The sequence below is a fragment of the Grus americana genome, chromosome 5 (assembly GCF_028858705.1).
Source record: "Grus americana isolate bGruAme1 chromosome 5, bGruAme1.mat, whole genome shotgun sequence".
Taxonomy (NCBI): Eukaryota; Metazoa; Chordata; class Aves; order Gruiformes; family Gruidae; genus Grus; species Grus americana.
Genome location: NC_072856.1, coordinates 44,653,271 through 44,676,508, shown reverse-complemented (window position 1 = coordinate 44,676,508; position 23,238 = coordinate 44,653,271). Strand labels below are relative to the sequence as shown.

Below are 23,238 nucleotides of genomic sequence, written 5' to 3'. Positions count from 1 at the left end.
TGACTTCTTTGAAAGGGGCCAGCCAAGGTTAAAGGAAACTAGATGGGTTATAAATATTTAGCAGACCGAGAAATGGAGAGAGAAGGGTGAGGTTCAGGAGAGGAACCGACCCCTTGCAAGGGGACAAAGGCCAGGAAGTCCCAAGAGAAAAGGAGCCCAAGATCAATGCTTGGCTAAAGGTAATCCCAATGCTGTAATCTACCTTTACCAAGGCAGGTTTGAAATTTGGCTGCTGCTTAAATTAAGACAGGCTATAGCACATACACAATCAATTACTGCAATTTAGCTAAGGGTGGTGCTTGTTCATTTTCAATTTGGTGCCGACAGCATGAAACAGAATCCTTGAGCCAGCTTAGTAATTTTTTTTCTTTGCTAGAAGCATGGCTGGATGAAAGAATACAGATATTCCCAACCCAAAAACCCTCTGACAAAAGACAAGTGAGTAAACTGCTGGGGATGTGGAAGCAGATAATAGTTTGGGAAACAGATGGAAAACCATTCCCATGTCTGCAGCAACTCTGAGTTAATGGAAGCCAAGGCATTACCGGTACACTGATTACTGTCTCTGGAATGGACCCATGTATATTAATACTTTTGTTATACTTAATAACATCCACTTTTGTTCTTCCTAAACCAAAGATGACGATGCTGGGTTCAGTTCTTAGCAGCTGAAGCTGAGGATGCAGCATCAAGGGTTTTCCAGGCATGACTGCTAAAATTTCAGAGCAGTCTGAAAAGAAGGAAGTGATGTTATCAGGGAGATGTTCTGGAAGACCAGACAGAAGTCCCCATGTTACGACTGTCTTGGTCCACTATAATTGGGCAAAGCATAAATCCCTTTTTTCTCTTTGCATTCTCAAAACTATCCAGGGTAAAGAGAAAAATTTCTAGAAGGAACAGCAATTTCCCCCAGGAACACATAAGTTTAGGCTCATTTCTTGTTAAGAAACATTAAACAGAAACAATTTTGGATTTTGTTCTGCAGAATGATCATCTTATTTGGGAAAAGAGGAGCAGTCTCTCTAGTATGGCAATTGGTCCCCTATTTGTACAGGCAGATGAGGTTCTGCCTGCAAAACCCAGGAGGATCTGCTGACTTTCTGCAACACAGGATAGGGCATGCAAAGTTGTGAAGGCGGCCTGATCACATTCTACATCTAACACAGTATTATAAAGGAAGACTGTTGCCCATTAAAGGCCATTTCAGCTGTGTTTCTACGGTTCATTGCACGACAAGAGAGAACATTAACATTTTACAATGCACACCCCTATACCAATCTTTTCCCTAATGGTAGAACTCAGAAAAATTGATCTGGAGTAAATAAAAAACAAAACCATGTACTTAAAGAATAAAACCCATTTTAAAAAAAGCCCGATCACATTTACATTTCACTCTCCAATATCATCTCTATGCTTCCTCTAGACTATTTCCAACTACTTTTCAGGACATGTACCTGAGCATGCTGGAGTCAAAGTTACTTATTTCCATATTCTAATACAAGAGTACTGATCTTCTATGCTATTGCAAGCATAAGAGCCAAGAAAAAGTACTTAAGACAGAAAGCAAGGTGGGGAAAAAAAAAAACCCACCTTCCTTCCCCCAAGTCTTCTCTGCTTCAGAGACACCAAGCAGGCTGGTTTCAAAACAAGCGCAAGTGATATAACCAAACAAAAGCAGATCTGAAAGGTGAGCAAACCCCATAAGCCACACAGTCATTATTACTGTGTCGACAGCACGCTTGTTAAAAATGTATATTTTAATTTTCTGTATTGCTAAAGGTCCCAATTTGCCCAGGGATCTAGCTAAGCTGCCATTTTCTACCACGACAGAGTCTAATCTTTATTTAATGGATTTAGCATCTATCTTCACTAGAGTGGTCTCTAAGGGAAAGGGGAGGGGAGTATGAAGGGGCATGAAGAGATGATCAGAGCCCCCCTCTCCTTCATCCATCCGGCGCTCATGTTTGTGTTCAAAATTCAATTACCTCCTTATTGATACTTCACAGAGATATTTAAGCTGCAAACATGAAGCCCTGATTTCCCAGGGGGCCATGCCCCTCTCTATTTCACTGCTCTGCTTCCCCCACGGTGAATTCCTGAGGCGTCCATATTAATAGGTAATCAGTCACAATTCATTTATTAAACAGCTAGCAAGGTTTATCAGCCTGCCCTGATTAGCCGGAAGAAGCCACTGAATTCCTAATTTATTTATGGAAATGTAAGTGTCTTTTTGAATTCCATTCATGAAAGACAGGGGTGCCGTGGGTCTGGCATGCTGAATTCTAACAGGGAAGCAGCGGGCAACCTAGAGACCAGGGACTTTGTAACTTCAGCCCGGGAAATGCACTACTGTGACCCGAGTGTGATCAATAGATTTCGGGCCAGAAGCTCATACAAGAATTCACAAGCCAGCTCTTCAGAGGGTAGGCATTGCCACCCATTGCAACTAGAGAATTACCATCCTGATGGCTCAGGATGTGGATTGGCTGAACAAAGTTTCCTAAACGGAGCAGATGATGTGGTGAAACTGGGTCCAAATAATTTAAAAAAAAGAAAAAAAAAGAAAAAAGCATTTTAAAAAGTTCCAATAAAACATTCAGAATAGTGCTGAAAACAACTGCCAGGTAACGCTAATATATGCATTTACATATATAAAGTTCAGCCGTTACAACCTTTAAATTATTTGTGCTATAATAATTCCAACTGAAATGATTTTAAAAATGCAAACAAACACTGCCACTGTACTTTCAAACCAAGACACAGAAGCTCAGCAATGCTGCTGGATTACCAGAAAGTGAAATGACCACCACAAGTCATTTTTCTATTGTTTTAAACAGAGAAATGGGGAACTCAGTAAAAAGCAGACCTTGAAGTGAAAAGACTTATACATGCACTTAATACATCTTAAGGCAATTAGGATACAGCCTCAGATAACATAAAGCTTATATACAGGCCTCAAGGTTCAAGGCCACCACTGGTGAAAAACACTTTCTTTTTATCCCTTTCAGCTGTGTAGTGATCTCTGATATTCATTCACTTGAATTTTACTCACCATAGTTACTTAACCATAAAATAACTAGAATGGAAGACTATAGAAAACGTTTATTTCCTTTTACTTCTCCATACAAATTTGTGCCAAGTAACTTTCACTGCATCCCCTTCTGTATTTAGTGACTTTTTTGAACAGCTCCACTGGAAAGTAAACATAGGGACTGTACTTTTAAATCGTAGAATCATAGAACGGTTTGGGTTGGAAGGGACCTTAAAGATCATCTAGTTCCAACCCCCCTGCCATGGGCAGGGACACCCTCCACTAGACCAGGTTGTCCAAAGCCCCATCCAGCCTGGCCTTGAACACTGCCAGGGAGGGGGCCTCCACAGCTTGTCTGGGCAACCTGTTCCAGTGCCTCACCACCCTAAATCCTGTAAACAAGGAGGATGTCCCTCAGGCAGATTCAACAGCCAAAGGGCATTTTTAATTCATTTTTCCCTAAATTATTTATATCGCAAAACTGACAGGGTTTAACAGTGTATAGATAGAAGCATGTTAAACCTATTGAGAGCATTTCTGTAACACTAATTCTGAGACACTTATCAGAGATTTTGTTCAGTGACTTCGGTACTCTGATGTGATTATCAACTGACTAGGAAAGTATTCAAAACTAACAAGTCAAAGCATAAATAATGGAGGATACAGATGCCACTCCACAATATTGTATCTCACAGAAATTATTTCCATTCAATTACAATTACTTGAAAATATATTTCAAATAACAATCCAAAATTCCATGTAGTTTAAAACTGGCCACACCTACATTTATCCTCTGAATTTACAAGCACAAGCTCAATACTTGCATACAAAGTTTTAATTTGCTGAAGATCTCAATACACAAAATTTCACTAGTGTATTAAAACCAATATAAAATCCCCACTTCAACTAAACTAGTACAATCCATACCCTCAAATAGAAAAGATATGATTTCCTCTCAAATTACAGTGGTCAGACATGAAAAGATGTAGTACATCCAATAAATACATCCAGAACGCTAGGAAGAATGAACATTTGAATTCATCTACAACCAGAACCGGTGTGTTGCAGGTGTCTGAAGTCAGGGATGGCATGAGGAAACAAATCCTAGAAGCAGCATCTTCTCACTGCCTGAAAAAGTAATCAATAGCTTAATTGTTATTAGTTTGTGTTTTATGCAGACAAGGGTAATTTGGTGTATTTTTCCTACTATGAAAAGTAGCTCCTAGAGGAAGGGAAAAAGCAGAATTTACAGGAAAGATTTCTCAACACCTTTCCTCCACTGTATAAGGAGCATTTCCACACTGGCAGAACTGGCAAACATCACAGGATTTTATAACAGGCCCAAACATCTAATCAAGATGTGGCTCTCAACAGCCAGTTTCTCCAGCCCACATTGCTTGGGGAACTGCAGATGCTACCAGTGAAAATAAAATAAGCTGTTCCCTTCCTGAATCCAGCCATACTTCACCTTTTCCCCCTTCAGCAGTAAATTCACAACCGCGATTTCAAGCGAGGGCTTTGCAGAGTACACAAGACAGAACTCACCACAGAGCAGGTAAAGCAGGACACTCGCACATGTTCTTCCCAGGGAGCTCACCGAGTGTCAAACTCAACGTTATTTTCACTCCCTCGATACATAAGCTCTTTATCACACAGAAAACTGCAGCACCATCCATAATGGACATCCAAACCATGCTGCCCAAACGCGTTGGAGAATGTAAACTGTAATCACATTGCAGTTATTTCTAGTCTTCACAGATGTTTTCTAGTCTTAAAGTTTTCACAGGTGTTATTTCTAGTTATTTCTATTCTTCACAGCTTTTAAAACACAACTGAGTGAAAGCAACGCAGCACCAGCTTTCTGAAACCAAAGACAATTGCTCCAGGAGATGCAAACTGTTGTCATTCATGTTAGTAAATGTTTCTTCCTTGGCTATGTTTAAGACACCAGCTTTAGCACTGAAATTATTACATACTGCTGCTTATGTTAGCACGTACACTCAACGAAAAGGGCTTACCTACCCAACTGCCTTGCATTCTTATCCACGTGTCAACCCCCCCAAATGTCACCAGTAGCTCCCCAAGCCATCAGCTTCCCTTATGCAATGCACTTTCAGCACGAAACCATGTATATGGAAAAGCAAACCTACAAAACTGTAAGAGAATAGTTTAGTATTACACTAGGGAACACAGCATTATTATCTTTAACTGCTTGACTCATGTTCAAACTAACCATTTTAATGTAACCAAATCTGATACAGAATACCCAGTTGAACCCAGCATGATACTGCACATCCATGTCCCTGTATAACACCTAAAGGAAGGGTTTGGAAATAAAACCCAGGAGTACTACATAGGTATTCCTTCCTTTCTAAATGCCACTTGATACAACTTGATGACAAATGCCTATTACACTGCTGAAAACTACTATTTGCACTTTCATCCTGTCTCACCTAGACATCCATCTTATGTATTTATTTCTAACGCTCCCGTAACAATGCCCACATACTTCTAAGGTTACTACAGTAACGAACCGCATGGTTACAATAAAGGCTGGGATAATTATTTCCTGTCTTTCTTGTCAGTGCTGGTAACATCATACTTCTAGTGACTTACACAAGGAACTTTGCAAACCGCATACACAAAAATTATTTCCTACGCTACTTACATGCTGTAACTTAAGTGACAGCCATTTACACGCAGAGTGGAACACAGTTCAGAATAAAAATGAGAATCTCTAATTGACACTGGATAAAATTAGATTCTAATTGCATATGCTGTGTTTTGCTGGTGACAATGAGGCTAGCATTTGCAAAAAAAGTGTTATGAGTTCTTCAATGGCCAACAGGTTAAGATCTTTGTCACATAACTCATTGGAAATGTAACATTTCCAACAGCAGGGAGCCCTCTAGAGCTACCACAAGATAACAGTTCAGCAGCCCTCGGGGAGCAGGGCACCAAGGCTGCCTATTGCAACACCTGGGCTCTCCACGGATTCTCCTCCAGCTACTGACCAAACCTGATTTTACCTGGTTCAGCAGAACAGAGACTAAACCCCAGAGTGAGAAAGCAGAAGTCACATTTGAAGAAAGTGGGAGCTAATATTTGTTCAATGACCACTGAACCTAGCTTTAAAATGTAACATTAGGTTTTGGAGACGTTGTGCAAGGACTTAAAGACAAACATATTATTTATAATACAGATGTTTGTAAAACATCACCAAATATCTGGAAAGTCAGATTTTACATGACTGTACATTGAAACCAAAATAATTGGCAATTTGTGCAGTTCAAACAATATGTGGATATATGCCTCATAGCACAGAAAGCTCTCCATATGGAAATGCCCTATCAATATAAAATATTTTCTGCTGAACTTTATTATAATAAGCTTTCACTAGCACTAAAACAGTGCTTAAAACAACACACAAGCAAAATCTGCCTAATTGGTTATTAGACGCCTTACAATTACCTCCACTCATGCCTGTGCTATAGCAACCAATCAGCAAAAATATCTCCTCAAAATTAAATTCCAAACTGAAAATCTCTACTTACACAGCATGGAGTTTCCTATTCCCATCTCCCCAATTACAGTAAAAAATTGTAAGATAAATCACAGGAAAATAACTGAACTATATCCTTTAGCTTTACTGTCAAGACTTACAACTGTGAAAAGCAGTAAACACAACTTTATTCTCTCCTCATTGTGACCAAAAATTTCTACAAGAATAAACCAAAATCCATCAAAACATAACATTTTGGGACTGACAGCTGAAGTACAGTATGCCAACCACAGGTTTGGTTCCACATTTTAAGAGCCTAAGTTAACCACTGGAAGTTATGAGCTTAACTTTCTGCATGTTAATTCATCAGGCTTAATTATGATATGAGTTTGCAGTGTGCTCAGGGAACAACAATCTCTTGGACACTTTAAAGAATCCACAAACAGCCTTCAAACATGCTTTCATGGGCATAAAGTAATGTTTTATTACCAAAATAAATTTCTAAGAGCCAGCACTTCACTGGAGGGGGGAGGTGAAGAACAAACTTGCAATGAATATGATGAGAAGAGGTAGTATGTTTACTCTGCTGGCAATGGCATTAAGCACCCTTTTTTTGATCTCCAGCTAGAACTCAAAAAGCCACAGAAAAACCCTCCTGCAAGATGAAGACAATTCAAAATGTCTCAGCACCCAGACAAATTCACATTAGGATCAAGAGCTGGATTTTTAATAGCAAAGTTCACAATAGGTATGTAGTAAATTCTCCATCACTATTAATTTTAGTGAGACAGGATTTTTTTTTCCTAAAAAAAGACAGTTTTTAAGCAAGGGAATTCAAGAAATAAATTAATTCAAAAAAATCTCCTAGCCACACAATCAAAATTTTTCTTGTGACCTCAGTACCTCTTTCCCACAGCTCAGGCTGAGTCTCATTTACAGGCTCCATTTCCTAGAGTGGCCTTTTAGGATGCTCAGGAAGAGTTAGAGAGAAGTGCTGTCTTTAAATTCTAGTCTTAGAAGACTGCCCCTAGACCTGAAGCCAGATAGACCTACACTTACAGAATAACGTACAAGAGCAACAAAACACTATTTTCAACACTTAAATCCATAAAGTGGCAGGAACGAATTAGTATGAGCTATTTTAACTTGTCCTGAATTTACTAAGATACTTCACGTTGACTTCAGAGTTGGCTGAATTGAGTCACCTAAAACCAGAGATGAAATAAAAATGAGATTTAGTACCAAAAAATTAGGCTCATTCCCTTCCCCTCCCTGCACATTTCTGTCTTATTGTCTGACCTTGTGCATCTGTTCCATAGTCTCATGATCGATCTAGTATTAAAACCCCTACCTTCAGGCAGTCTATCCTTTTATCTCTTAGTATCATGCAGTGGTAGGTGTCTGGTGAATATATACTTCCAAGCACCCTCAACAACTAGGACAAAGAAAATGTTTTCCATTTGGCAAGGTCTCCCCTCTCCTGTCTCTTTTCCAAGCTCCCTCCCTTAGTCACTCAGCTTTGTGAATAAATCCATTCTTTCCTCACAGCTTCCTCAAGTAGTAGCAACATGAATTTCATTCTTCCTCTGTCCAAGCCAGCACCGAGACAGAGACCTGTTATTTTCACTGTATAGACTCTCAGAAAAGACCGGCCTTATAAGTAGCGAAGTAAGCCACAAGAGCTCTGTCCAGTACAACAATATCACACCAGATCCAATTAATTCATACATGAGAAGTCCTTTTATAGTCATTAAAGTTAGATTTGTTTAATGAAAACAAACTGCATAGAAATGAATTAAAAAACAAAAAAAACCCCAGAGGAATAATAATGAAATCAAGCTAAAGAAATCTGTAAGAGGAAATAAAGGCAAAGCAAAATTTGCAAGGAGATAAAGTCTTACATTATTAAACTAATGGATATAGCTGGGGGGGAATGTAAGCTTTCATGCACTCAAGTTATTAGCTCTTTAATTAAAAATCATATGACATTATATTGTTAAATTTAACAAGATCTGGAAGAAGTATTACATAATAATGTAGAAATAGGTAAATTTTCAATAGATAAAGCTATAGAAGCTTCACATTTTAGGAAATACACTAACTGCTGTTGAGAAGGGTTGGCAAGAAACCTCCCTTTCCCTGCTCCTCCGTAATTGCGCAGAACGGCAAGTAACTATTCACACTGACACAGTCCGCTGTCAGGGGGCAAGACACTGAAAGAGTACTGGTCTGAGGATGGCAATTCTCACAGTCCTGTTAGAAGCTGTTTCCTGAATTGATGTAATGTTGTGATCTATGCTATATCTGGCAGAAAACATTCATTTAACTCGGGGGGCTTCACCTGCCAATCCCAACACGGCACTTAAAAAAACCAAACCGCAAATAAACCCCCCCCAAAACCCAGCAAAAAACCTACCCCCCTCCACCTCCAAAAGGCTATCTGGGAAGTCAGAAGTATAGTTCTCCATTCCAGCTATTTTTATCTCAAATCCACTGCTATATTCAATAATGCATTTCTAAAGGAGAAAATTATCAGGAAAAAAAAAAAAAGAGTAACTTTTAGATAGGTTGCTCAGTTCTTTGTGCTAAAGCCCCAAAAGCTCATGGCCATAAACTCCAGTCCTATTGGGACGCATGGATATGCTAGCGGCTTTTTTTACAAGATTATTATTCTATCTTACATCTAGTTTTCAATGCCTAACAAAATGCAAATAGTTATCACTACTTCCACACTATTAATAGCAGTGATCCTTTGATATTCTGAAATAAAGTTATTGCATTCTTTTATAATGAAGTACAATCTCTATGCATCAAGGATCGGGCTTAGACATAAAGCAAAAGGTACGTTCAGGTGAAATCAGTTGGACACGCCTGTACAGAGACACTGAGCAGATCCACAGCAAGACCTGAGGGGAGCATGAACACACAGCCATCCTCATTAGAAAGACATCAGGGCAGTAAACTAGACACGCAAACTGAGGGTCATAGCAGAGTCCTCAGCTTCTTTTCCCTCCCCCAATAAAAATGTGTATTTCTGCAGGAGATATATGGGAACTAGTTATGAAAGTCAAGCAATTAAAAAGCGTTTCTGAGGTATTCATGGGACTGTACCAGCCACAAGTGCCTGACAGCTCTACGGGTGTGCAAGTCCCCAGAGAGCCATCAGACTTCAATTACTATCACTAACATTAGTCATTATCAGGCTGGCTTCAGTCCCTAGGGAAGGCAGCTTGTGATGACAATATCCAGCCTCTCCTTGTAAAACAATTCATTAGGCAAAGCGGAACAGCTGGGGCACCACGTGGAGGTCTGCAGAGTGGCCGCCCCACCGGGACCTCCAGCTCCCCTTTTTCTTTTGCAGAGGGGCAGCCACCGCCCCCATGACAGCTGTAAAAGCCTCTGGGGACACTTCAGGTTTAATCAGTGCGCCTTATACTCAAGGGAAGCATTTGATTGCAAACTTAAACTAATGGCACTCAGAAGGTTACTACAATCATCAGATAAGAGGCTTTAGGGCATTTTTATCTTGTTCTAATGCTCACAAGTTAATGAGGCAATAAGAGACAGATACTATCAGACTTGGTCTAGCAACATTATACAGACAGGATGTTCAGAGTTGGATTTACTGGAGATGCAAGAGGAAAGGCGGCAAGTCCATTATTGATCTTACAGAAGACTTCACGCTCAGAACAACTGAAACCATTCAATAAAGCGACAAAAAACTAGGAGATTTTTCACATAGCCTTGTATGCATTATCACCTGATCCAAAACAGAGAAAACTGAAAAGGAATATAGCAATACCCCACCAACATTTAGTCTATTTGACAAATACACTGTACATCCTTTCTCAAAGCACAAATGCTGGCTGAATGAAACTGTGAGACTGATCCTTATGTACTGAGTAACTCCGCTGCCTCTGAGCTAGCAGGGCAAAGGTGCCACCAAACAAGTAAATAATCCCTAGCATTAGTATGTATCCACACTAATGATTTTTAGCCTTTATGCTGCTTGCAAATAGAAATATTTTTATATATAATGTAAATGGCTGAGAATAGCCTTGCTTTTCTTAGTAACCTTTCTTGGGTCCCAGGCTGAAAAGCGCGTGATATTAGGGTCTGTTTCATCACCACGTTCTCATTTTACTTCTACTGATGACATACACAATATTCTAATGATGCCTTCCTGTGGCATACAACAGCAGCAAGCAAGGGATATCACAGAGGTGATACAGGGATAATCTTTCCAATATTTGCAAATACAGAGGAAATGTTCTAATACCACAGAAGTAGAAGAAAAGTTTTAATTGGATAAAGGTATAGACAGCAAAAGAATTTTAGATAATAAATACAGACCAGTTGCAAAGGTTTGAGAGTCCCTGTCAGAGCATCCCTGAGATTTGTTTGGCATTTTTGTGTTTTTAAACCGTAATGGAAAAATGCACATAACCTTATGCTTGATCAAACTTTTCCCCATCCTCAATTCCTCCACTGACAGTAGTCTACAAGTTATCCTGTCAGAATGAGAGTAGCAAAAAATAGGCTTCTGACAGTATAATGTAAGAACATTTTGTTTGTAGTCATGTTTCTTTCTGTGCCAAGCATGTGGCAGGCAGAAATGCTTTAATGTGACAGCCCATTCCTTTACTTTTGTGGCTAAAAGCTCTTCAGTCAAACCCCATTGACCCCCTGCTTGTCTAGACAGATGATGGTGGTTTCACTGATCATTTAGGCCAAAACACACAAGAACCTCTGTGTATGTTGAGGACCATTCTCTTCCTCTGCTTAAAAAATGATACTGAATGGACTGTATCTCCCTATGCAGAAAACCAGGTTCCCCAGCCCAAGTTGCATAGACTCATAATCAGCTCTGTGGATGGAAGTATTTAGATGTCCATTTGTGATCCCTCAAAATCATGAAAGCCATCACTGTGTTATAAGAATCCTTAAGTTTCTTGCTCCTAATCAGGCTGCTCCCATGGCGGCAGACCACGGAGTTACACCTGAGATCTCCTACTCAGAGCTCATGAGCTGAACCAACTGTCGGGTGCTGCGTTCGGCTGAGATTGGGGAATGCAGGCTTTGAATTAACTTACTTCTAGAAAGGATCTTAGATCACGCAATCATCAAATCAGTGGATGATCCAGGTTACAAGGACTCAGGAGGTCTCCTACTCAAAACAGGGTTGATTATACAGTCAGATGATGTTGCTTAAGGCCTTAGTCAGTCAGGTCTGGAAACCCTCTAAGAACAGAGGCTGCACAACCACCCTTGTGTTTGCACAACGTGTACCACTGCTTGACTGACCAACGCTAAAAGTCCAGATGTCCTCACAAAACACAAATTACTGCTCTGAACACCATACCAGAAATTCTGCAAAAGCTAATGGTGATGCATCAGATGAATGACTTCAGTGTCTTCAAAGCAGTTTGGTCAGTCTCCAGATTAATTAGATCTCTTCCTCCATGCTGACACTGAAAAGGCTCCCTTCTCTTCACCACAGGAAGTATCTAGATCAATCCTTACTCTATCAACATAAACTCAACAACTCTTTTCCAGAAAGGATGAAATTATTGTAGCATTTCTTCCTAATATTGAACAAACTGTGGGAGCCAAAGGGGACTTTAAGAAGAGATCTTTAGAAAGGAATACAAGGGTATAACACAAAAGTTATGTGGGTTTTTTTGTTTTGGTGTGGTTTTTCTTTGGGGGGGGGGGTTGGGGGGTGTGTGGTTTTTGGGGTTTTTTTTAATAAAGTAATATATCCTGGTTTAAGTACCTTTCAGAGGTGACCTTTGTTTTACCAAATCATATCCACAAAGTGGGTATGGGGATGTAGATAACAAGTGGAGGAGAGAAGAGACAGACATTTCAATAAAGACCAGGTACAAAGCATCTCATAGTAACTCAGCTTTTATTTAGAATGTTGCTGTTGCATTGAGCATCACTCATTAAGATCAACAGCAGTATTAAAAGCGTAGTTATCTGCCAGCTATTGGGCCCCTTAGCACGTGGTCCTTATACACAATTTTGGGAACTCAGTTACCAGAGTTAGATGGACACTATCTAACACTCGAAAAGCTCCCCTTTATTTCCAACAATAGGCTCCAGAATTAACAACCATGCAACGGCAGATGTCATTTTAACTTTTCTAACACTCCTTCATCTATGCACATTTAAAAGCTATCTACACAATCAGAGTTTACACTGAATTTTTTTAAGTCCACTGGATACCTTTTACAGAAGGGAGATTATCATAAACAATCAGCTGCATGTGGCAGTCCCAATGCATACTTGACATAATGGAAATTTGTAGTTTTGCAGTCGCTTTGACTATTTAAAAATAATTCTGTGAGAAAATAATTACCTGCTTACTGTGACAAAAATTTAGTAAATCACAGAGAAAAAAAATCCAGCCAAACTATGTGGTCTAACAAAAGGAGATTCCATGTATACAAATATCAACAACAGGCATCAAACAGAAAATAAAAGCAAAGAGAAATTGCAGAAGTTTGAACTTTTGACACATTTAGGAGAGTTTTAGAGATTTTTTTTCCCCTTTTCTCAAACTCCAACAGTATACACCTCCTTCTGCAGCAAGCAGAGTCATCAGTGCCTGGAGAGTAGGACGCTGTATTAGTACTCGCCATCGAAATCCACAATAGCACTTTCCCCTCAGAGTAAGGGAGGGGAAAGAAGGCGAAGATGCAGAAATTTCTTGAAGCTTAGAAAAATATTTATTCTACTTCACCAGCAGACAGAGAACACCCTAAGGATCCATGCAGTATTTTTTCCATATATGACAGTTACCTAGATACAGCATTTGTTTTATGGTAAGAATGCACAATTTATGCATATGGGTAGTATCACATTCGATATCATCAGTAGACTGTATCTCCCTGATTTTGTATTTAAGAACAGTCTGGACCTGCTTATTTTTCCTGCACATAGAGAGCAAGTCAACCACACACCCACTTAGTTAAAAAAAAAAACAATAGCAGCCAAGGTCCAGACTCATTTCCATCCTCACCATCGCAACCTAATCTCCTGGCAAGTTAATGCAAATCAAAGCGAACACTTCTCTGACACTGGTAGCAAAGCGTGTTCCTCTCCCAAGAGAGACCTGTAAAACAGGACAGTCACTGACAGCAGTACAATTACTGACACAGATACAGACTTTATGGACATGTTTATCTCTGCTGTAAATCCACACTCTCTCTCCACTCCGATTCATGAGTCATAAAGAAATTGCAGATAATGAAAAAGTTGGAGAAATTTACAGCGTGTCGGAAACCTCAGACAGCCAGAAGAAATTAAAGAGCTGACTGCGGATAAATCACACAGGTACAATTAAAACTTCCTATACCTTCTTCACTTCCAAACTGGGGCACAAGCCAATGGAGATGATGAAAAGTTGAGGTCACGACTCCTCTGACTGTAATCATTTCTTAACTACCTACATGTCAAAATTAGCCAATTCACAGATCACATATGAATGGCAATTTCAAGCTGACATTCTGGTGTCTCGCTCCTCCAACAGGAGCTGCCCCGGAAGAATCCTGCCTGTAAATAAGCCACCCAGTGAGCAATATAAGGAAAGGTGATTTCCTCATCCCTCTTAGATGCAGAGTATCTCTTACCATAGTGCTGTGCATTAAAATGAAGAAGCAGTATGGGAGGAGGGGATAAAGAGAATCAGGAGAAAGGCCAAGGTTTCACATGGAAATCATAGCAGCTTGGACATGAGAGTGACAGGGCCATATGAACACCCTAACTGACAACATAAGTGTTCTTTTCACCTCTCTGAAACAACCAAATAATGACCGAGAATTACTATGAATGTAAATTGAAAACAGCCTCCATATTTTTTCCCTAGCAGGAAAAACAAAAACAACGATTTCAACTGATTGTGTAGTTCCTGAAAAACTCTGTGATTGTTTCCTAACCCACAAATGAACTGTTCAAAATGTGAGACATTTTCTAGAAGTCTACTAACTCTGCTAAGTAAATCCTTAAGCTAACTGCATATTACAGAAATCCAGTGTCCAAAGAGCATAATTTGGTGTCCAGCTATAAAACTCTGCCTTCAAGCTTTGAAGCACATGAAGTATACTATTTCACATAAAGTCCTTGCAAACACAGTACTAAATAACAAAATAAGGGAGAAATATGCTTTCAGGCAAAACTGAAACATGATGAAGATTCATTCAGCAAGGCAGGGAATGCAGAAAATAACCAAGAAAAAAACCCCAAACAGTTGCTACAAAAGAAAATTCTAAGCAGAGCAGAAATAACTGAAGTACACCTCAAAGTGCCTCCTCCTATACAAGACAGTCCACCTTGCAAGAGTAAGTAAACTGTGTATTTTAAGTTTAAGGACATAACAAGCACTAGACTTGGCATACAATGTTCTCTTCCGATTCCAACATACTTGAAGCAATGTAGGCAATTCCAAACTGTATTTTCTTCCTTCTTGTTCAGATTAATACAGACACACTAGTGCTAGAAGCATTGTACTTCTGGAGGTGCCAGCTTTTAACAAAGAAAGAGGGAGCATCCACCTTACTCTTTCGTCAGCAGTCAAGATGTTAAGAACGTCGCTATACCTTTCTAATAACTGGCACTGAGATTCCTGCTGCAGGATCTAGATTGAGATCCACATCATGTGATCCTCTTTCACTTCATTTCCTTCTTCCTTCTCCAATAGTCAGTTCTCTTATCCAGCTCCACCACAACACTTTAGGTAGTCCATTTCTCCAAGGAAATAAGGAGAGTTCATGTTCAGGAAAGAGTCTGCTTTTCTACACAGATTCCAAAAACCTCATTTTGGCTAACAAGAAACCAGAAGAATCCAGATCAGTTTTTCATGCAACCTCCCAGACTGCAGAGAGTGGACACACAGCTTTTACTAAAATGGACCAACAAGAGATTTCAGAAGATGCCATGAGATAGACACTCCACTGACACCCTGCCATTAAATCCCTCTTTACTTACACACACCTGTCAATATGTTGATTTCCTACAAATGTAGGACTCTGAAACATTTTGTTACAAACAAGTGCACATACAGACTAGAAAAGACACTAGGCAACTGTACTGCAGGAATTGGGGGCACGGTCACAAACGTAAAGTTAGGCTTCTGAGCCTAAAAAGCCTCCATGATGATTGACTCAGGACTAAAAAAGTAGTTATGGTCAGGAAATATTTTTATCTGATCGATTACATCATTGATATAAGGCTGTTTGGGTACAAAGGCCAAGTGTTTTGCATGGAACCCAAAGGCTGTATGTTGGTACTACAGGTAGGCACTCCTAGAAAAGACAATTCATTACAGAAAAGAGAGGTGTTTCAGTAAGAGGATACATTGTCATCTCTCCTTTCCTTCAATTCTACTTCAACAACTTACACCAAGTTCAAGTTTAACACTAAGTTAAGCATCATGCCCTGGTTTTTAGTTGAATAGATAATACAAGTTCAGTCCTAAGATGGAGTCCATGATTTAAATATATCCTACCTATGATCGGCTAAAAAAAAAAAAAAAAAAAAAAAATCAAAGATCACATTCAACCATGCTGGAACAACTATCCTAGCTTTGAAATTATCCATGTCAAAATTAGCCCACAAGGATAGCAGGGAGAACTAAGCATATATGTTTCAAAATATGCCACAGTTAAATCCTGCTGAAGGAAAAAGATGAAACTGCGCTGCTACTCCTCCAAACCTACAAAAAAGCTGAACTTGCAGGCAAGAGATCATGATAGGCAACATTTATGTGAGAGAAATGAAAAAACGAAGACTACCAATCTGAGAAGGAGTGGCGATCTGTTAATAGCTTGGAGTTCAGAAGGACTCCTTTATGATTTTCCAGAAATTTCAGAGGCTGCTGAAGCTGCAGAGGACTACAATTCACAACCAAGGACGGCTTAACTTGGGAGCAAAGTAGCTGTTCCTCATTCATGTGCCCATCCGTCTCTTGCTGTCTCTGGAAGGGTGTCTCCATTATAGGGACACCTCAGTGATTTCTGGTAGCAGTTGCTTAACTACCATGCAGTCTAGCCTACTACTTACAAAATTACTGCAATCAAGGATAACAAAAATCTTTTAACGCCAAGCTAGGTTTGCTTATTAGCAACGTATGCACTTCCCAGAGCTGCTAACTCATGAAACCAAAGCTTTAAAACAAAGTCGACTTTGTCTCAGTTGCTCTGAAAGCTGTAATGGGTCATACAGCGGAAAAACAGAGCTAGGTATCTAAATTTGCAGTAATTTACACAAGCTGTTTTGAAACTTGCTGCTTTGTGGGCCACAAACATTGAGTCAGGATCTGTGACTAGGTTTGCAGATAAGAACTACCTCCTTCTTGCTTGCCACATCAGCTGGGGTCTCCTCATTCTGGGGTGCTTGCTACCCTGCTCCAAAGCTGGAGGGACGCGGCTGGGGGGGGGCGCGGGGGGAGCCCTTAATGGGGCAATACGTCTATAACCTCTTTTTTCACCCAAGCCTTCTGCCGACAGCAGAGATAAGACTTGCTGAGTGGCTGCGGCTCATAGTCAGCAGTGATACTATGCCTCCCAAAGTCACCCTAACTACATGAACAATTAAGAGTAGGTGTGTTCATTGAGCCCCATTCCTCCTCCCACCTTTACAATACCCACATTAACAGGGACAGCAAAATCCACCCAAAGCAGGATTTTTAATACTAACAATGGTTTCAATGTATTCTAACCAATAAAATAACTTTAGAGCTTCTATTTCCCTTCTGTTAATGAGAGCTGAATCAAAAAGAAAAGCAGTAACAAACAAGACGACAAGGTATAGTTTTACATAGCTTAAAAAGGAGGCAAGGAAACACAAGCTGAAACCTCTGAAGAGGTGTTGAAAAAGAATTTTTTTTAATAGATTTTATTATTGATAGCAGGTCCTGAGCCTGGAAGCTGCTGCAGAACTCCAGAACCACTTTGTAGCAAATACACAAACTAGAGACCTAAGGATAGTCTATCCTTTAAGAGGAGAGTAAAAATAAAAAAAAATTAAAAATCATTGATTCATGCTAGAAAAATCCTGCTTCATTCAAGGAAGGCTATCCTTTAGGTGAATTTTATGCTAAGGAAGTGAAGAATATTCTGCAAGGAACAGACATGAGTGAGCAAGAATCCTCCTAGCATGCTAGGAAGAGAGCTGAAGAGATTCCCCATTATCACCTTGGAGATCCCTTCTGATCGACAAGAAAGATCTTCAACGTAAGTCATTGGCAAATTAAATGGTACAAATAAGAAATTCTGATTTATGGAAGAAGCCCATCTTTTATTGGCAGTTTAATGGCCTGCATCTTAGTAAAAGGGAAATTAAAGAACAGGAGATCATGCAGCCAGTCAGAAATATATTTTTAAAAAAGCAAGGTGCTCGCTCATCCATTTGGTTTAAATAAATAAATAAATAATCACAAAGTTGCAAGATATCTGCCAAACAGAAGTCTTTTTAAATACAAAGGTAAAACACCAAAAGTAAGCAACTTACCTTGTCTGAGTAGGAACCAAATGTACTAGGTATTACCAAAGCCAGAAGAATTGGATACATGGCTGGACAGAAAACGGTTATCTTATTCAGAAAGAATTAACTGAACCCTCAGACAAGGAGAGAACCAGCATTATCAAAAATAGCATTAACAATCTGAGTTATGCTAAAGGTCTAAAATCCCACATGCTCAGAGACTGATATGTTATCAGACAAAGCTACTGCTAAACAGGTATGTGCTTATACTGCATAGAAATCATAACAGAGGGTAAGAAGCCTGACTCCTCACATGCCCATATAGAATACTGGAGGAAGCTCTGTTAGTATTCCAGCCTGAATGACATTCACTGTATCTCAGACCTCTTAACAGTAAAAGTCACCTCTGAAGCTTCTAATCAACTGTTTCTTGAACTTACTGTTATAATCCAAGCAGGGCAAGTCTATTCAGTTTCATCTGATAAAGAAAAACTTTCACAGAACTTTGCACCAATTAAGATATAATCACTTAAACCATATAAGAATACGCTGCTTAAAGTGAGGACCAGTGAAATAGCAGTGACTGTAAAACTGGCTATTTTTAAAAGTGAAATTAAACCAGATGTCAAACAAGCTGGAAAGAAAACATAAGTTATATGTTAACAATTTAATTTGATTCAGAGAAGCCATAGGGCATTCAATAAAATAGCCAGGGTTACAGAAAGTAAAGGTAACTCTACAGGAAAAACAGAGGGGAGAAAGTTAGTTGTAAAAACCAGAAATCTGTGAGAAGCAAGCAACCAAAAGACGAACTGAGAAATCCATGGCTAAAAACTCAGGGACAGCAGGAATTATATATAATAAAAATGTGGAATCCAGATAATAGTATTCAACTGTTCCTAGATGAAAGCAGCAAACATGGACAAAGCATTCAAGGCATTTGTTCCAAATTTGTCAAGAAAGCCTGCTTATATAGACAAAATAGTAAGACAGTTATATGAATTTAAGAAACAAGGCATGTAATTCAGTACTTATTAATTTATCAAACTACATTATGTCAAATCAATTGCTCAGATTTCAGTTTTAGTGTTGCAGTAGTACCTTGATGAATAAACTTTTCAAAAGGTACCCAGCCCCACATGTCACTTTGCGTAATGAATTCTAATGCAAAATTGACATGAAGTATGCTGTGGACTGGTTCAATAACAGACCTCACAACATAACCACAAAGTTACTCAATAGATACATTTGTCATGGAGTGCTGCAGGAATCACTCTGGTCCTGCAAAGAATTTTATCAATAACTTGGATGAAAACAGAAGCCTTTGAAAACATAAAGGATTTGAGATAGGGTGTAGAAGAGGAGAGTTGGAAAGAAAAGTAATTAAGCTGCTAACACAATGAAACAGTTGTTTCTCACACTCAAGACAGATAAAACATTGAAAATACTTTAAAAAAAACAGTGCACATTTAGAAGAGGAAATATGTCACAAAAAACAATCTTGGGAAGAAAAACTTCAAATCATGACTGAAACGGTACAGCTTTATGAAACAGCAGCAAGACTTCTCTGGAAAGCCTCGTGCTGCCATCTAGAGACTGGTCAGCAGTGGTTTTAATCCTGGTTTGGACAGCCAGTTTCAATTAACAGTCAAAAGGGGACTATTAAATTTCAATACACAAAGTTATAATCAAATCCAATACCTCTAGACAAAAACCACAAGACCCTTAACTTTAATAAGCAGATCTTTTGGATTTTTCTTCTTGTTCTCTCACTTTTCTAAGTCCGTATGATAAAAGAACTTAAAGGCAGTATTAGGAAACACAGTCATAGAATCACAGAATGGTTTGGGTTGGAAAGGACCTTAAAGATCATCTAGTTCCAACCCCCCTGCCATGGGCAGGGACACCCTCCACTAGACCACATTGCCCAAAGCCTCATCCAACCTGGCCTTGAACACTTCCAGGGATGGGGCCTCCACAACCTCTCTGGGCAACCTGTTCCAGTGCCTCACCACCCTCACGGTAAAGAATTTCTTTCTAACCTCTAATCTAAACTGACCCTCCTTCAGCTTAAACCCATTACCCCTTGTCCTGTCACTACACTCCCTGATAAACAGTCCCTCACCATCTTTCCTGTAGGCCCCTTCAGGTACTGGAAGGCCACAATTAGATCTCCCCGGAGCCGCCTTTTCTCCGGGCTGAACAATCCCAACTCTCTCAGCCTGTCCTCATCGGAGGGATGGAGCACCTCTCCTATCAGCTTTGTAGAGTCCAGAGAAGGTCTGTTCAAACTCTGCATCTAATTTTCTGTGAAAATTTTCCCAAGATAAATGTATATCATGACACTCAAAGCATTTGATGTATTATAGCCTAAAGGAAAATAGACTTCAGTGACAAGAAGTTACAAACACTGAGAGCTTTCGTAAAGCTTGAAAATCCAAGATTTCAGTTACTATAGACTGAAGATTCTAACTGTTGGACCTCAGGTATTTCATTGTTTGCTCACTTTGTCTTCTTGATGTATTTATTTGTTCTCAGCAAAAATAAATAGAAATGCATACAACAAATATTGCTAAGGAAACAACAACCTTGTTAGCTTAAATGTAACTCAGGCTCTGCTTAAACTCCATTTAGCAAGACAAAGCTGTCTGACATTTAAGCCTACAGCTTAACTGAGGCAGCCAATCTTTGTCTTTGACTCAGTTTTACATTGTTATACTTGAACTTCTACTCCACTAAATGCTTTACACAGTCTTAACAGATGTTAGCACTGAAAGTAAGATAAACTTGCAGGGAGTGTTTTAAAATAGGCTTAATGATCTGTTAATAAGAAAGCATAGGATATCCCAGGTTTACAGTCAGGTTATTTTTTATCTACTGAAAGGAAGGTGAAAGACTTGTAAGTTTTAAAACTTTTGGTGTTTTGTGTAGGCCAAGAGTAACTGCAACTAAGGTCTACGCTAGAGTAAAACTAAGCGGAAAAAATTAAATGTGTCAGTATGTACAGGTAGCATTTAAAAGAAACACAGTACTCTTGAAACCCTCAAAGCTGGATCAACCCATTAACAACAGTCCTAAATGCTGATGAAATCAGCTCCTTCTTCAAAAAACTGATAAAATTTGGCTGTTTGTAAGTGGAATGAAGGTCAACTTTAGTACTCAATGGCATCACCTCCTGCTACAATTGAGTGTAGAAAAAAATAAAAGCTACAGCAGCAGAAAATAGTATGTACACTGAGTGATAGGAGACTCCTACACACAAGTGAAAGTTTCACTGTGGAGGCAGTATATGAAGTTTGACAGAAATACCGCCACAAGTGTGCTGAGAAATAGCTTTAGTATCAGAGTGGGAAATTAAGCCAAGTGACCTGATTTATCTAAGTCAACATTAAGTCAGAAACAGAAGTCTATGTGCCACTAGAGAACACCGGATTGACATATAACCTCTTGTTATTTCTGCTAAGATGTTTCCCCCATGCAGGTAGACTGAGTTGGAGATGTAAGCTCGTTCTCTCATCCTGTTTTGGAAGGTCACTGTGACTGTCACACACTTGCCAAACCACTTTTCCAGCTACAAATGTACCATGAGCACACGCTCTAGCAGGAAGATTTGCAATGCGGTCAGTAACATCTGTGTACAGCACTTACATTCATCCAGTCCCAGCTGATAAGCTAGGTTCTGCAGGCCACGAACTTTTTCCATCAGGTTAGCTGTAGTGAGGCTCCCCAACTCTAAGAACAGAGAAAAGTGTGAATTTTAACACTGCCTATAGCCCTCTGGTGACAGTTTACCTGTTTACTACTTCACAGAGCACTTCCAAGTCATACTTCCGACAAGATCTATTTCCAGTGAAGAGACTATGTTTGAAATTCAAGCTGATGCCACCCCTGATTTTAACACACTGAGAAAAGACCAGCTTTCTCTACTGAAAAAGATAGTCATGGATCTGGTTCATAGTGTAATCTGCCACCATTGCAATGCGCAACTTGCCCCATATTTTGGAAATTCCTTTAAGTTCACACTGCTACATGAACAAGCTACAGAAGAGTATGCAAGCAAATGGACTTACTATACATTAATAGTGCGTGTTTAAGCACATTTCTTGCAGCAAGTCAATTTGTCCTACTTTGACTTTGGAACAGTTTATCTGGAATTCACATGAGAGGCAGAGTACGCTCAAGGATGTTTACTGCAAACTAACAGCCGTAACATGCAGCAAATCTACATGCTAGCTAGCTCTTGTGTAACTTGCTCATACAGCCCTACTGTTCAATTAGAGATCTTAGATCTAAGAGTGAAGACACACATGTAAAGCATCTCTGAACAAGCCAATCAACTAGTCTAAGCTGCTCACCAAGTTTGATCAACTGAGGCCCACCAAAAAAATTCATGCCACTTTACTCAAACTGCAGGAGACCCCTGCTGTACTTACGCCGTGAGAGACTGGTAAGCAAGGTAACTGAAATACATGTAACGTTAGACTGCTTCAACTCATTTTTGCATGTTTGTTTTGAAAAATCCACCTGCCACTGACATCTGGATACTCTCTTAGAGATAACTGGATTAATGATAAATGTGTATCATTAACAAGATAAAGAGACTCTTGAGCTGGAGAGTCTGCAAATGTGAGAGCTAGAGACCTGAGGCCACAAGGCTTACTGATGGAAGACTCCTGCCTTCAGAAATGAGACAAATTAACAGTATAATTAAAAAGAAAACCCAAACCAAAACCAAACCACAAGCATTTGGGCATCCAGGACAAAAAACTCTGAAATAAGTATTGAACAACAGAAAAGAACTACTCCCCATTCCTTCACCTCCAGAATATCTACAGAACAAGTGTTTTAAGCCTCTTAAGTAAGTGCTGAATTCCCATCTGCTCTGGCAGCATTACTTCCTACCCACAATGTCCATACTCACCCTTTAACATATCAATATCATCATTTTCTAATTCAGCCATCCACTTGGGAGGAGAACTTGTAATAGGCTGTTTTGAAAAAAAAGTTCATACTCAGACAAGTGCATTTTTAGCATCATACAGAAAAGTTTGATCTAGCTTTGAAAGACAGTTACACTGAGAACAAAAATAAGAGCGTTCCAGGTACTCTATAGAGATATTGCTACGTTTAATCTTGTTTTCTAGCTTTTCCTAGACTTTTTAGAGTTAAAGCTAGAGACAGTGTGAAAAGCACAATTTCCTAAAGCTTAAAACCTTTT

General features: G+C 39.4%; 1 protein-coding gene across 6 annotated transcripts in view; it reads right to left on the bottom strand.

Annotated features, from left to right (window-relative positions):
* LIN52 (lin-52 DREAM MuvB core complex component) overlaps positions 1–23,238 on the bottom strand; it is a 46,339-nt gene that overhangs the window by 22,476 nt on the left and 625 nt on the right. For 3 of the 6 annotated variants that reach the window (XM_054827241.1, XM_054827245.1, XM_054827242.1), the window contains exons 4-5: positions 22,942–23,008; positions 21,669–21,752 (exon numbers count right to left, since the gene is read on the bottom strand). In XM_054827241.1, coding sequence (XP_054683216.1) covers positions 21,669–21,752; positions 22,942–23,008 — 151 coding nt within the window. The other 3 variants (XM_054827243.1, XM_054827240.1, XM_054827244.1) reach the window with 3 other exon arrangements.